The sequence below is a fragment of the Heterodontus francisci genome, chromosome 11 (genome assembly GCF_036365525.1).
Source record: "Heterodontus francisci isolate sHetFra1 chromosome 11, sHetFra1.hap1, whole genome shotgun sequence".
Taxonomy (NCBI): Eukaryota; Metazoa; Chordata; class Chondrichthyes; order Heterodontiformes; family Heterodontidae; genus Heterodontus; species Heterodontus francisci.
The window spans coordinates 93,272,092-93,287,957 of record NC_090381.1 but is presented as its reverse complement, the minus strand read 5'-3'; the positions used below and the strand labels follow the sequence as shown (position 1 = coordinate 93,287,957).

The following is a 15,866-nucleotide window of genomic DNA, read 5'->3' as shown; positions in this document are numbered from 1 at the left end:
GAGGACACAGGCCTGATACACTCGGACTTTTGTGTTCCGTGTCAGTGCGCCATTTTCCCTCACTCTCTTGGCCAGTCTGGACATAGCAGTGGAAGCCTTACCCATGCGCTTGTTGATTTCTGCATCTAGAGACAGGTTACTGGTGATAGGTGAGCCTCGGTAGGTGAACTCTTGAACCACTTCCAGAGCGTGGTCGCCAATATTGATGGATGGAGCATTTCTGACGTCCTGCCCCATGATGTTCATTTTCTTGAGGCTGATGGTTAGGTCAGTGTGAGATGTTAAAGCAGCATCGTCAGCAAAGAGGAGTTCTCTGATGAGGACTTTCCGTACTTTGGACTTCGTTCTTGCACTCTAGAGACTAGAGCACAAATATCCAAGCTGATACTCCAGTATTGAGGGAGAACTACACTGTTAAGAACTGCTGTTTTTTTGGATGAGACATTAAACCGAGGCTTTGCCTGCTGTCTCAGGTGAATATCAGGAAAAGCAGGGGAATTATCCGTGGTGTCCTAGCCAATATATCCTTCATTAACATCACAAAAACAGATTATCTGGCCATTATCATGTTGCTGTTTGTGGGAGTTTGCTGTGCACAAATTGGCTGCCGTGTTTCCAATATTACAACAGTAAGCACTTCATTGGCGGTTAAGTGCTTTTGGGACATCCTGTGATCGTGGAAGGTGCTATATAAATGCAAATGCATATAAAAAGACTGTAAATAAAAGTTATTGTTGGAAAAATGGTATAAAAATGAAATAACTTGGATTTATATAAAAGGATGGAAGTTCACTGATCATCTAATTGGGCTGGGTTTCGTAAACATTGTACGCCAAATGACCACTGCGGAGTCTTCGACGCTTTGTCTCCGATTTGGAAAATAGCGACGCTCCCTCTGCGCGCGCAGGGAAAGTCGGGCCCGGAAGCGGTGGTGACGTCACCCGGTTAGGGAACGTCTCCATTTGTGATCGTGGCCGAGCAAAGAGCGAATCAAAGGAACGGAGAGACCGAGGCTTGGGGTCCTATCGAGTGGCAGCTGGCCTTTCCGGACGAAGAGATTGGGCTTTCCCGCTGCTTGCAGTGAGGCCGGGTAGGGCCAGGCCGAGCCGAGGTCCCCAAGCTTCAAGTCGCGGGGGGCTGGGAGCGGCTGAGGGCCGGGGCCAAACGACGCTTTTCAGCCGGGGCACCATGAGTGAAAATGGCAAGAGGAAGAGGAGGAAGGGTTTAAATCCCTCGCGTTACTCCGGTAATAGAGTTTTAGAGTGTTTTAGAAGGGAGGAGGAGGCCCTTAAACAGAGTTAAACAGAAACTGGTCAACATGCAACACTGGGCAAACAACCGGGCAGGGAGTATAACACTGGGCAAACAACCGGGTAGGGAGTATAACACTGGGCAAACAACCGGGCAGGGGGTATAACACTGGGCAAACAACCGGGCAGGGAGTATAACACTGGGCAAACAACCGGGCAGGGAGTATAACACTGGGCAAACAACCGGGCAGGGAGTATAACACTGGGCAAACAACCGGGCAGGGAGTATAACACTGGGCAAACAACCGGGCAGGGGGTATAACACTGGGCAAACAACCAGGCAGGGAGTATAACAGGGCAAACAACCGGGCAGGGAGTATAACAGGGCAAACAACCGGGCAGGGAGTATAACAGGGCAAACAACCGGGCAGGGGGTATAACACTGGGCAAACAACCGGGCAGGGAGTATAACAGGGCAAACAACCGGGCAGGGAGTATAACAGGGCAAACAACTGGGCAGGGGGTATAACACTGGGCAAACAACCGGGCAGGGAGTATAACACTGGGCAAACAACCGGGCAGGGAGTATAACACTGGGCAAACAACCAGGCAGGGAGTATAACACTGGGCAAACAACCGGGCAGGGGGTATAACACTGGGCAAACAACCGGGCAGGGGGTATAACACTGGGCAAACAACCGGGCAGGGAGTATAACACTGGGCAAACAACCGGGCAGGGGGTATAACACTGGGCAAACAACCGGGCAGGGGGTATAACACTGGGCAAATAACCGGGCAGGGAGTATAACAAGGCAAACAACCGGGCAGGGAGTATAACACTGGGCAAATAACCGGGCAGGGAGTATAACAAGGCAAACAACCGGGCAGGGAGTATAACAGGGCAAACAACCGGGCAGGGAGTATAACACTGGGCAAATAACCGGGCAGGGGGTATAACACTGGGCAAACAACCAGGCAGGGAGTATAACACTGGGCAAACAACCGGGCAGGGGGTATAACACTGGGCAAACAACCGGGCAGGGGGTATAACACTGGGCAAACAACCGGGCAGGGGGTATAACACTGGGCAAACAACCGGGCAGGGAGTATAACAGGGCAAACAACCGGGCAGGGAGTATAACACTGGGCAAACAACCGGGCAGGGAGTATAACACTGGGCAAACAATCGGGCAGGGAGTATAACAAGGCAAATAACCGGGCAGGGAGCAGAACAGTGGGCAAACAACCGGGCAGGGAGTATAACAGAGGGCAAAAAACCGGGCAGGGAGTATGGGCAAACAACCGGGCAGGGAGTATAACAGAGGGCAAACAACTGGGCAGGGAGTATAACAGTGGGCAAACACTGGGCAGGGAGTATAACAGGGCAAACAACCGGGCAGGGAGTATAACAGTGGGCAAACACCGGGCAGGGAGTATAACAGGGCAAACAACCGGGCAGGGAGTATAACAGGGCAAACACTGGGCAGGGAGTATAACAGGGAAAACACTGGGCAGGGAGTATAACAAGGCAAACAACCGGGCAGGGAGGCGAACAGGGCAAACAACCGGGCAGGGAGTAGAACAGTGGGCAAACAACCGGGCAGGGAGTATAACAGTGGGCAAACACTGGGCAGGGAGTATAACAGGGCAAACAACCGGGCAGGGGGTATAACAGAGGGCAAACAACCGGGCAGGGAGTATAACAAGGCAAAAAACCGTGCAGGGAGTTTGGGCAAACAACCGGGCAGGGAGTATAACAGTGGGCAAACACTGGGCAGGGAGTATAACAGGGCAAACAACCGGGCAGGGGGTATAACAGAGGGCAAACAACCGGGCAGGGAGTATAACAAGGCAAAAAACCGTGCAGGGAGTTTGGGCAAACAACCGGGCAGGGAGTATAACAGTGGGCAAACAACCGGGCAGGGGGTATAACAGTGGGCAAACAACCGGGCAGGGGGTATAACAGAGGGCAAACAACCGGGCAGGGAGTATAACAGGACAAACAACCGGGCAGGGAGTAGAACAGAGGGCAAACAACCGGGCAGGGGGTATAACAGAGGGCAAACTACCGGGCAGGGGGTATAACAGAGGGCAAACAACCGGGCAGGGAGTATAACAGTGGGCAAACAACCGGGCAGGGGGTATAACAGAGGGCAAACAACCGGGCAGGGAGTATAACAGTGGGCAAACAACCGGGCAGGGGGTATAACAGAGGGCAAACTACCGGGCAGGGGGTATAACAGAGGGCAAACTACCGGGCAGGGGGTATAACAGAGGGCAAACAACCGGGCAGGGAGTATAACAGTGGGCAAACAACCGGGCAGGGGGTATAACAGAGGGCAAACAACCGGGCAGGGAGTATAACAGGGCAAACAACCGGGCAGGGAGTAGAACAGAGGGCAAACAACCGGGCAGGGGGTATAACAGAGGGCAAACAACCGGGCAGGGAGTATAACAGTGGGCAAACACTGGGCAGGGAGTATAACAGGGCAAACAACCGGGCAGGGGGTATAACAGAGGGCAAACAACCGGGCAGGGAGTATCAGTGGGCAAACAACCGGGCAGGGAGTATAACAGTGGGCAAACACTGGGCAGGGAGTATAACAGGGCAAACACTGGGCAGGGAGTATAACAGGGCAAACAACCGGGCAGGGAGTATAACAGTGGGCAAACACTGGGCAGGGAGTATAACAGGGCAAACAACTGAGCAGGCAGTAGAACAGAGGGCAAACACTAGGCAGGGAGTATAACTGGGCAGGGAGTATAACAGGGCAAACAACCGGGCAGGGAGTATAACAGGGCAAACAACTGGGCAGGCAGTAGAACAGAGGGCAAACACTGGGCAGGGAGTATAACGGGGCAAACAACCGGGCAGGGAGTATAACGGGGCAAACAACCGGGCAGGGAGTATAACAGTGGGCAAACACTGGGCAGGGAGTATAACAGGGCAAACAACTGGGCAGGCAGTAGAACAGAGGGCAAACACTAGGCAGGGAGTATAACTGGGCAGGGAGTATAACAGGGCAAACAATCGGGCAGGGAGTACAACAGGGCAAACAACCGGGCAGGGAGTATAACAGGGCAAACAACTGGGCAGGCAGTAGAACAGAGGGCAAACAACCGGGCAGGGAGTATAACAGGGCAAACAACCGGGCAGGGAGTACAACAGGGCAAACAACCGGGCAGGGAGTATAACATTGGGCAAACCGGGCAGTGAGTATAACAAGGCAAATAACCAGGCAGGGAGTATAACAAGGCAAATAACCAGGCAGGGAGTATAACACTGGGCAAACAATCGGGCAGGGAGTATAACAGTGGGCAAACAACCGGGCAGGGAGTATAACACTGGGCAAACAACCGGGCAGGGAGTATAACACTGGGCAAACCGGGCAGTGAGTAGAACAAGGCAAATAACCGGGCAGGGAGTATAACAAGGCAAATAACCAGGCAGGGAGTATAACAAGGCAAATAACCGGGCAGGGAGTATAACAAGGCAAATAACCAGGCAGGGAGTATAACAAGGCAAATAACCGGGCAGGGAGTATAACAAGGCAAATAACCGGGCAGGGAGTATAACAAGGCAAATAACCGGGCAGGGAGTATAACACTGGGCAAACAACCGGGCAGGGAGTATAACAAGGCAAATAACCGGGCAGGGAGTATAACAAGGCAAATAACCGGGCAGGGAGTATAACAAGGCAAATAACCAGGCAGGGAGTATAACAAGGCAAATAACCGGGCCGGGAGTATAACACTGGGCAAACAACCGGGCAGGGAGTATAACAAGGCAAATAACCGGGCAGGGAGTATAACAAGGCAAATAACCGGGCAGGGAGTATAACAAGGCAAATAACCAGGCAGGGAGTATAACAAGGCAAATAACCAGGCAGGGAGTAGAACACTGGGCAAACAATCGGGCAGGGAGTATAACAAGGCAAATAACTGGGCCGGGAGTATAACACTGGGCAAACAACCGGGCAGGGAGTATAACAAGGCAAATAACCGGGCAGGGAGTATAACAAGGCAAATAACCGGGCAGGGAGTATAACAAGGCAAATAACCGGGCAGGGAGTATAACAAGGCAAATAACCAGGCAGGGAGTAGAACACTGGGCAAACAACCGGGCAGGGAGTATAACACTGGGCAAACAACGGGGCAGGGAGTATAACACTGGGCAAATAACCGGGCAGGGAGTATAACAAGGCAAATAACTTGGCAGGGAGTATAACACTGGGCAAACAACCGGGCAGGGAGTATAACACTGGGCAAACAACCGGGCAGGGAGTATAACAGAGGGCAAACAACCGGGCAGGGGGTATAACAAGGCAAACAACCGGGCAGGGAGTATAACAAGGCAAACAACCGGGCAGGGAGTATAACAGTGGGCAAACAACCGGGCAGGGAGTATAACAGTGGGCAAACACTGGGCAGGGAGTATAACAGTGGTTAAACAACCGGGCAGGGAGTATAACAGAGGGCAAACAACCGGGCAGGGAGTATAACAGTGGGTAAACAACCGGGCAGGGAGTATAACAGAGGGCAAACAACCGGGCAGGGAGTATAACAGGGCAAACAACCGGGCAGGGAGTATAACAGAGGGCAAACAACCGGGCAGGGAGTATAACAGGGCAAACAACCGGGCAGGGAGTATAACAGTGGGCAAACACCGGGCAGGGAGTATAACAGTGGGCAAACAACCGGGCAGGGAGTATAACAGTGGGTAAACAACCGGGCAGGGAGTATAACAGAGGGCAAACAACCGGGCAGGGAGTATAACAGGGCAAACAACCGGGCAGGGAGTATAACAGAGGGCAAACAACCGGGCAGGGAGTATAACAGGGCAAACAACCGGGCAGGGAGTATAACAGGGCAAACAACCGGGCAGGGTGTATAACAGGGCAAACAACCGGGCAGGGAGTATAACAGAGGGCAAACAACCGGGCAGGGAGTATAACAGTGGGCAAATAACCGGGCAGGGAGTATAACACTGGGCAAACAACCGGGCAGGGAGTATAACAGAGTGCAAACAACCGGGCAGGGAGTATAACACTGGGCAAACAACCAGGCAGGGAGTATAACGGGGCAAACAACTGGGCAGGGGGTATAACGGGGCAAACAACTGGGCAGGGGGTATAACAGAGGGCAAACAACTGGGCAGGGGGTATAACAGAGTGCAAACAACCGGGCAGGGAGTATAACAGTGGGTAAACAACCGGGCAGGGAGTATGGGCAAACAACCGGGCAGGGAGTGTAACAGAGGGCAAACAACCGGGCAGGGAGTATAACAGTGGGCAAACACTGGGCAGGGAGTATAACAGGGCAAACAACCGGGCAGGGAGTATAACAGTGGGCAAACACTGGGCAGGGAGTATAACAGTGGGCAAACAACCGGGCAGGGAGTATAACAGTGGGTAAACAACCGGGCAGGGAGTATGGGCAAACAACCGGGCAGGGAGTGTAACAGAGGGCAAACAACCGGGCAGGGAGTATAACAGTGGGCAAACACTGGGCAGGGAGTATAACAGAGGGCAAACAACCGGGCAGGGAGTATAACAGGGCAAACAACCGGGCAGGGAGTATAACAGGGCAAACAACCGGGCAGGGAGTATAACAGGGCAAACAACCGGGCAGGGAGTATAACAGTGGGCAAACAACCGGGCAGGGAGTATAACTGGGCAAACAACCGGGCAGGGAGTATAACAGGGCAAACAACCGGGCAGGGAGTATAACAGTGGGCAAACAACCGGGCAGGGAGTATAACAGGGCAAACAACCGGGCAGGGAGTATAACAGTGGGTAAACAACTGGGCAGGGAGTATAACAGTGGGCAAACAACTGGGCAGGGAGTATAACAGTGGGCAAACAACCGGGCAGGGAGTATAACAGTGGGTAAACAACCGGGCAGGGAGTATGGGCAAACAACCGGGCAGGGCGTATAACAGGGCAAACAACCGGGCAGGGAGTATAACAGTGGGCAAACAACCGGGCAGGGAGTATAACAGTGGGCAAACAACCGGGCAGGGAGTATAACAGGGCAAACAACCGGGCAGGGAGTATAACAGGGCAAACAACCGGGCAGGGAGTATAACAGGGCAAACAACCGGGCAGGGAGTATAACAGTGGGCAAACACTGGGCAGGGAGTATAACAGTGGGCAAACAACCGGGCAGGGAGTATGGGCAAACAACCGGGCAGGGAGTGTAACAGAGGGCAAACAACCGGGCAGGGAGTATAACAGTGGGCAAACACTGGGCAGGGAGTATAACAGGGCAAACAACCGGGCAGGGAGTATAACAGTGGGCAAACACTGGGCAGGGAGTATAACAGTGGGCAAACAACCGGGCAGGGAGTATAACAGTGGGTAAACAACCGGGCAGGGAGTATGGGCAAACAACCGGGCAGGGAGTGTAACAGAGGGCAAACAACCGGGCAGGGAGTATAACAGTGGGCAAACACTGGGCAGGGAGTATAACAGAGGGCAAACAACCGGGCAGGGAGTATAACAGGGCAAACAACCGGGCAGGGAGTATAACAGGGCAAACAACCGGGCAGGGAGTATAACAGGGCAAACAACCGGGCAGGGAGTATAACAGGGCAAACAACCGGGCAGGGAGTATAACAGTGGGCAAACAACCGGGCAGGGAGTATAACAGGGCAAACAACCGGGCAGGGAGTATAACAGTGGGCAAACAACCGGGCAGGGAGTATAACAGGGCAAACAACCGGGCAGGGAGTATAACAGTGGGTAAACAAACGGGCAGGGAGTATAACAGTGGGCAAACAACTGGGCAGGGAGTATAACAGTGGGCAAACAACCGGGCAGGGAGTATAACAGTGGGTAAACAACCGGGCAGGGAGTATGGGCAAACAACCGGGCAGGGCGTATAACAGGGCAAACAACCGGGCAGGGAGTATAACAGTGGGCAAACAACCGGGCAGGGAGTATAACAGGGCAAACAACCGGGCAGGGAGTATAACAGGGCAAACAACCGGGCAGGGAGTATAACAGGGCAAACAACCGGGCAGGGAGTATAACAGGGCAAACAACCGGGCAGGGAGTATAACAGGGCAAACAACCGGGCAGGGAGTATAACAGTGGGCAAACACTGGGCAGGGAGTATAACAGTGGGCAAACAACCGGGCAGGGAGTATAACAGTGGGTAAACAACCGGGCAGGGAGTATGGGCAAACAACCGGGCAGGGAGTATAACAGTGGGCAAACAACCGGGCAGGGAGTATAACAGTGGGCATACACTAGGCAGGGAGTATAACAGGGCAAACAACCGGGCAGGGAGTATGGGCAAACAACCGGGCAGGGAGTATAACAGAGGGCAAACAACCGGGCAGGGAGTATAACAGTGGGCAAACACTGGGCAGGGAGTATAACAGGGCAAACAACTGGGCAGGGAGTATAACAGAGGGCAAACAACCGGGCAGGGAGTATAACAGGGCAAACAACCGGGCAGGGAGTATAACAGGGCAAACAACCGGGCAGGGAGTATAACAGAGGGCAAACAACCGGGCAGGGAGTATAACAGTGGGCAAACAACCGGGCAGGGAGTATAACAGGGCAAACAACCGGGCAGGGAGTATAACAGGGCAAACAACCGGGCAGGGAGTATAACAGTGGGCAAACAACCGGGCAGGGAGTATAACAGTGGGCAAACAACCGGGCAGGGAGTATAACAGTGGGCAAACAACCGGGCAGGGAGTATAACAGTGGGTAAACAACCGGGCAGGGAGTATGGGCAAACAACCGGGCAGGGAGTATAACAGAGGGCAAACAACCGGGCAGGGAGTATAACAGGGCAAACAACCGGGCAGGGAGTATAACAGTGGGCAAACACTGGGCAGGGAGTATAACAGGGCAAACAACTGAGCAGGCAGTAGAACAGAGGGCAAACACTAGGCAGGCAGTATAACAGGGCAAACAACCGGGCAGGGAGTATAACAGGGCAAACAACCGGGCAGGGAGTATAACAGGGCAAACAACCGGGCAGGCAGTATAACAGGGCAAACACTGGGCAGGGAGTATAACAGGGCAAACAACCGGGCAGGGAGTATAACAGGGCAAACAACTGGGCAGGGAGTATAACAGGGCAAACAACCGGGCAGGGAGTATTACAGTGGGCAAACACTGGGCAGGGAGTATAACAGGGCAAACACTGGGCAGGGAGTATAACAGGGCAAACAACTGAGCAGGCAGTAGAACAGAGGGCAAACACTAGGCAGGCAGTATAACAGGGCAAACAACCGGGCAGGGAGTATAACAGGGCAAACAACCGGGCAGGGAGTATAACAGTGGGCAAACAACCGGGCAGGGAGTATAACAGGGCAAACAACCGGGCAGGGAGTATAACAGGGCAAACAACCGGGCAGGGAGTATAACAGGGTAAACAACCGGGCAGGGAGTATAACAGGGCAAACAACCGGGCAGGGAGTATAACAGGGCAAACAACCGGGCAGGGAGTATAACAGTGGGCAAACACTGGGCAGGGAGTATAACAGTGGGCAAACAACCGGGCAGGGAGTATAACAGTGGGTAAACAACCGGGCAGGGAGTATGGGCAAACAACCGGGCAGGGAGTATAACAGTGGGCAAACAACCGGGCAGGGAGTATAACAGTGGGCATACACTAGGCAGGGAGTATAACAGTGGGCAAACAACCGGGCAGGGAGTATAACAGAGGGCAAACACTGGGCAGGGAGTATAACAGGGCAAACAACCGGGCAGGGAGTATGGGCAAACAACTGGGCAGGGAGTATAACAGAGGGCAAACAACCGGGCAGGGAGTATAACAGTGGGCAAACACTGGGCAGGGAGTATAACAGGGCAAACAACTGGGCAGGGAGTATAACAGAGGGCAAACAACCGGGCAGGGAGTATAACAGGGCAAACAACCGGGCAGGGAGTATAACAGAGGGCAAACAACCGGGCAGGGAGTATAACAGAGGGCAAACAACCGGGCAGGGAGTATAACAGTGGGCAAACAACCGGGCAGGGAGTATAGCAGGGCAAACAACCGGGCAGGGAGTATAACAGGGCAAACAACCGGGCAGGGAGTATAACAGGGCAAACAACCGGGCAGGGAGTATAACAGTGGGCAAACAACCGGGCAGGGAGTATAACAGTGGGCAAACAACCGGGCAGGGAGTATAACAGTGGGCAAACAACCGGGCAGGGAGTATGGGCAAACAACCGGGCAGGGAGTATAACAGAGGGCAAACAACCGGGCAGGGAGTATAACAGGGCAAACAACCGGGCAGGGAGTATAACAGTGGGCAAACACTGGGCAGGGAGTATAACAGGGCAAACAACTGAGCAGGCAGTAGAACAGAGGGCAAACACTAGGCAGGCAGTATAACAGGGCAAACAAGCGGGCAGGGAGTATAACAGGGCAAACAAGCGGGCAGGGAGTATAACAGGGCAAACAACCGGGCAGGCAGTATAACAGGGCAAACACTGGGCAGGGAGTATAACAGGGCAAACAACCGGGCAGGGAGTATAACAGGGCAAACAACTGGGCAGGGAGTATAACAGGGCAAACAACCGGGCAGGGAGTATAACAGTGGGCAAACACTGGGCAGGGAGTATAACAGGGCAAACACTGGGCAGGGAGTATAACAGGGCAAACAACCGGGCAGGGAGTATAACAGGGCAAACACTGGGCAGGGAGTATAACAGGGCAAACACTGGGCAGGGAGTATAACAGGGCAAACACTGGGCAGGGAGTATAACAGGGCAAACACTGGGCAGGGAGTATAACAGGGCAAACACTGGGCAGGGAGTATAACAGGGCAAACAACCGGGCAGGGAGTATAACAGGGCAAACACTGGGCAGGGAGTATAACAGAGGGCAAACAACCGGGCAGGGAGTATAACAGGGCAAACAACCGGGCAGGGAGTATAACAGTGGGCAAACACTGGGCAGGGAGTATAACAGGGCAAACAACCGGGCAGGGAGTATAACAGGGCAAACAACCGGGCAGGGAGTATAACAGGGCAAACACTGGGCAGGGAGTATAACAGGGCAAACACTGGGCAGGGAGTATAACAGTGGGCAAACACTGGGCAGGGAGTATAACAGGGCAAACACTGGGCAGGGAGTATAACAGGGCAAACACTGGGCAGGGAGTATAACAGGGCAAACAACCGGGCAGGGAGTATAACGGTGGGCAAATACTGGGCAGGGAGTATAACGGTGGGCAAATACTGGGCAGGGAGTATAACAGAGGGCAAACAACCGGGCAGGGAGTATAACAGGGCAAACAACCGGGCAGGGAGTATAACAGGGCAAACAACCGGGCAGGGAGTAGAACAGAGGGCAAACAACCGGGCGGGGGGTATAACACTGGGCAAACAACCGGGCAGGGAGTATAACAGGGCAAACAACTGGGCAGGGGGTATAACACTGGGCAAACAACCGGGCAGGGAGTATAACACTGGGCAAACAACCGGGCAGGGAGTATAACAAGGCAAATAACCAGGCAGGGAGTATAACAGGGCAAACAACCAGGCAGGGGGTATAACAAGGCAAACAACTGGGCAGGGGGTATAACAGAGGGCAAAGAACTGGGCAGGGGGTATAACAGAGGGCAAAGAACTGGGCAGGGGGTATAACAAGGCAAATAACCAGGCAGGGAGTATAACAGGGCAAATAACCGGGCAGGGAGTATAACAAGGCAAATAACCAGGCAGGGAGTATAACAGGGCAAACAACCAGGCAGGGAGTATAACAGGGCAAACAACCAGGCAGGGGGTATAACAAGGCAAAGAACTGGGCAGGGGGTATAACAGAGGGCAAAGAACTGGGCAGGGGGTATAACAGAGGGCAAAGAACTGGGCAGGGGGTATAACACTGGGCAAACAACCGGGCAGGGAGTATAACACTGGGCAAACAACCGGGCAGGGAGTAGAACACTGGGCAAACCGGGCAGGGAGTATAACAAGGGAAATAACCGGGCAGGGAGTATAACAAGGCAAATAACCGGGCAGGGAGTATAACAAGGGAAATAACCGGGCAGGGAGTATAACAAGGCAAATAACCGGGCAGGGAGTATAACAAGGCAAATAACCGGGCAGGGAGTATAACAAGGGAAATAACCGGGCAGGGAGTATAACAGGGCAAATAACCGGGCAGGGAGTATAACACTGGGGAAACAACTGGGCAGGGGTATAACACTGGGCAAACAACCGGGCAGGGAGTATAACTCTGGGCAAACCGGGCAGTGAGTATGGGCAAACAACCGGGCAGGGAGTATAACACTGGGTAAACAACTAGGCAGGGGGTATAACACTGGGTAAACAACTGGGCAGGGGGTATAACACTGGGCAAACAACTGGGCAGGGGGTATAACACTGGGTAAACAACTGGGCAGGGGGTATAACACTGGGTAAACAACTGGGCAGGGGGTATAACACTGGGCAAACAACCGGGCAGGGGGTATAACACTGGGGAAACAACCGGGCAGGGAGTATAACAGTGGGCATACACTAGGCAGGGAGTATAACAGGGCAAACAACCGGGCAGGGAGTATGGGCAAACAACCGGGCAGGGAGTATAACAGAGGGCAAACAACCGGGCAGGGAGTATAACAGTGGGCAAACACTGGGCAGGGAGTATAACAGGGCAAACAACTGGGCAGGGAGTATAACAGAGGGCAAACAACCGGGCAGGGAGTATAACAGGGCAAACAACCGGGCAGGGAATATAACAGGGCAAACAACCGGGCAGGGAGTATAACAGAGGGCAAACAACCGGGCAGGGAGTATAACAGTGGGCAAACAACCGGGCAGGGAGTATAACAGGGCAAACAACCGGGCAGGGAGTATAACAGGGCAAACAACCGGGCAGGGAGTATAACAGTGGGCAAACAACCGGGCAGGGAGTATAACAGTGGGCAAACAACCGGGCAGGGAGTATAACAGTGGGCAAACAACCGGGCAGGGAGTATAACAGTGGGTAAACAACCGGGCAGGGAGTATGGGCAAACAACCGGGCAGGGAGTATAACAGAGGGCAAACAACCGGGCAGGGAGTATAACAGGGCAAACAACCGGGCAGGGAGTATAACAGTGGGCAAACACTGGGCAGGGAGTATAACAGGGCAAACAACTGAGCAGGCAGTAGAACAGAGGGCAAACACTAGGCAGGCAGTATAACAGGGCAAACAACCGGGCAGGGAGTATAACAGGGCAAACAACCGGGCAGGGAGTATAACAGGGCAAACAACCGGGCAGGCAGTATAACAGGGCAAACACTGGGCAGGGAGTATAACAGGGCAAACAACCGGGCAGGGAGTATAACAGGGCAAACAACTGGGCAGGGAGTATAACAGGGCAAACAACCGGGCAGGGAGTATTACAGTGGGCAAACACTGGGCAGGGAGTATAACAGGGCAAACACTGGGCAGGGAGTATAACAGGGCAAACAACTGAGCAGGCAGTAGAACAGAGGGCAAACACTAGGCAGGCAGTATAACAGGGCAAACAACCGGGCAGGGAGTATAACAGGGCAAACAACCGGGCAGGGAGTATAACAGTGGGCAAACAACCGGGCAGGGAGTATAACAGGGCAAACAACCGGGCAGGGAGTATAACAGGGCAAACAACCGGGCAGGGAGTATAACAGGGTAAACAACCGGGCAGGGAGTATAACAGGGCAAACAACCGGGCAGGGAGTATAACAGGGCAAACAACCGGGCAGGGAGTATAACAGTGGGCAAACACTGGGCAGGGAGTATAACAGTGGGCAAACAACCGGGCAGGGAGTATAACAGTGGGTAAACAACCGGGCAGGGAGTATGGGCAAACAACCGGGCAGGGAGTATAACAGTGGGCAAACAACCGGGCAGGGAGTATAACAGTGGGCATACACTAGGCAGGGAGTATAACAGTGGGCAAACAACCGGGCAGGGAGTATAACAGAGGGCAAACACTGGGCAGGGAGTATAACAGGGCAAACAACCGGGCAGGGAGTATGGGCAAACAACCGGGCAGGGAGTATAACAGAGGGCAAACAACCGGGCAGGGAGTATAACAGTGGGCAAACAACCGGGCAGGGAGTATAACAGTGGGCAAACAACCGGGCAGGGAGTATAGCAGGGCAAACAACCGGGCAGGGAGTATAACAGGGCAAACAACCGGGCAGGGAGTATAACAGGGCAAACAACCGGGCAGGGAGTATAACAGAGGGCAAACAACCGGGCAGGGAGTATAACAGAGGGCAAACAACCGGGCAGGGAGTATAACAGTGGGCAAACAACCGGGCAGGGAGTATAGCAGGGCAAACAACCGGGCAGGGAGTATAACAGGGCAAACAACCGGGCAGGGAGTATAACAGGGCAAACAACCGGGCAGGGAGTATAACAGTGGGCAAACAACCGGGCAGGGAGTATAACAGTGGGCAAACAACCGGGCAGGGAGTATAACAGTGGGCAAACAACCGGGCAGGGAGTATGGGCAAACAACCGGGCAGGGAGTATAACAGAGGGCAAACAACCGGGCAGGGAGTATAACAGGGCAAACAACCGGGCAGGGAGTATAACAGTGGGCAAACACTGGGCAGGGAGTATAACAGGGCAAACAACTGAGCAGGCAGTAGAACAGAGGGCAAACACTAGGCAGGCAGTATAACAGGGCAAACAAGCGGGCAGGGAGTATAACAGGGCAAACAAGCGGGCAGGGAGTATAACAGGGCAAACAACCGGGCAGGGAGTATAACAGGGCAAACAACCGGGCAGGGAGTATAACAGGGCAAACAACCGGGCAGGGAGTATAACAGGGCAAACAACTGGGCAGGGAGTATAACAGGGCAAACAACCGGGCAGGGAGTATAACAGTGGGCAAACACTGGGCAGGGAGTATAACAGGGCAAACAACCGGGCAGGGAGTATAACAGGGCAAACACTGGGCAGGGAGTATAACAGGGCAAACACTGGGCAGGGAGTATAACAGGGCAAACACTGGGCAGGGAGTATAACAGGGCAAACACTGGGCAGGGAGTATAACAGGGCAAACACTGGGCAGGGAGTATAACAGGGCAAACACTGGGCAGGGAGTATAACAGGGCAAACAACCGGGCAGGGAGTATAACAGGGCAAACACTGGGCAGGGAGTATAACAGAGGGCAAACAACCGGGCAGGGAGTATAACAGGGCAAACAACCGGGCAGGGAGTATAACAGTGGGCAAACACTGGGCAGGGAGTATAACAGGGCAAACAACCGGGCAGGGAGTATAACAGGGCAAACAACCGGGCAGTGAGTATAACAGGGCAAACACTGGGCAGGGAGTATAACAGGGCAAACACTGGGCAGGGAGTATAACAGTGGGCAAACACTGGGCAGGGAGTATAACAGGGCAAACACTGGGCAGGGAGTATAACAGGGCAAACACTGGGCAGGGAGTATAACAGGGCAAACACTGGGCAGGGAGTATAACAGGGCAAACAACCGGGCAGGGAGTATAACGGTGGGCAAATACTGGGCAGGGAGTATAACGGTGGGCAAATACTGGGCAGGGAGTATAACAGAGGGCAAACAACCGGGCAGGGAGTATAACAGGGCAAACAACCGGGCAGGGAGTATAACAGGGCAAACAACCGGGCAGGGAGTAGAA

The 15,866-nt window shown here is 53.7% G+C and overlaps 1 protein-coding gene across 1 annotated transcript in view; it reads left to right on the top strand.

Moving 5' to 3' along the window:
* The first annotated feature begins 941 nt into the window (after nucleotides 1-941).
* The window catches only part of LOC137375392 (zinc finger protein 639-like), a 30,303-nt gene continuing 15,378 nt past the window's right edge, over nucleotides 942-15,866 (top strand). The window contains exon 1 of the mRNA XM_068042536.1: nucleotides 942-1,246. Coding sequence (XP_067898637.1) covers nucleotides 1,189-1,246 — 58 coding nt within the window. The 5' untranslated portion in view covers nucleotides 942-1,188. The remainder of the gene's footprint in view (nucleotides 1,247-15,866) is intronic.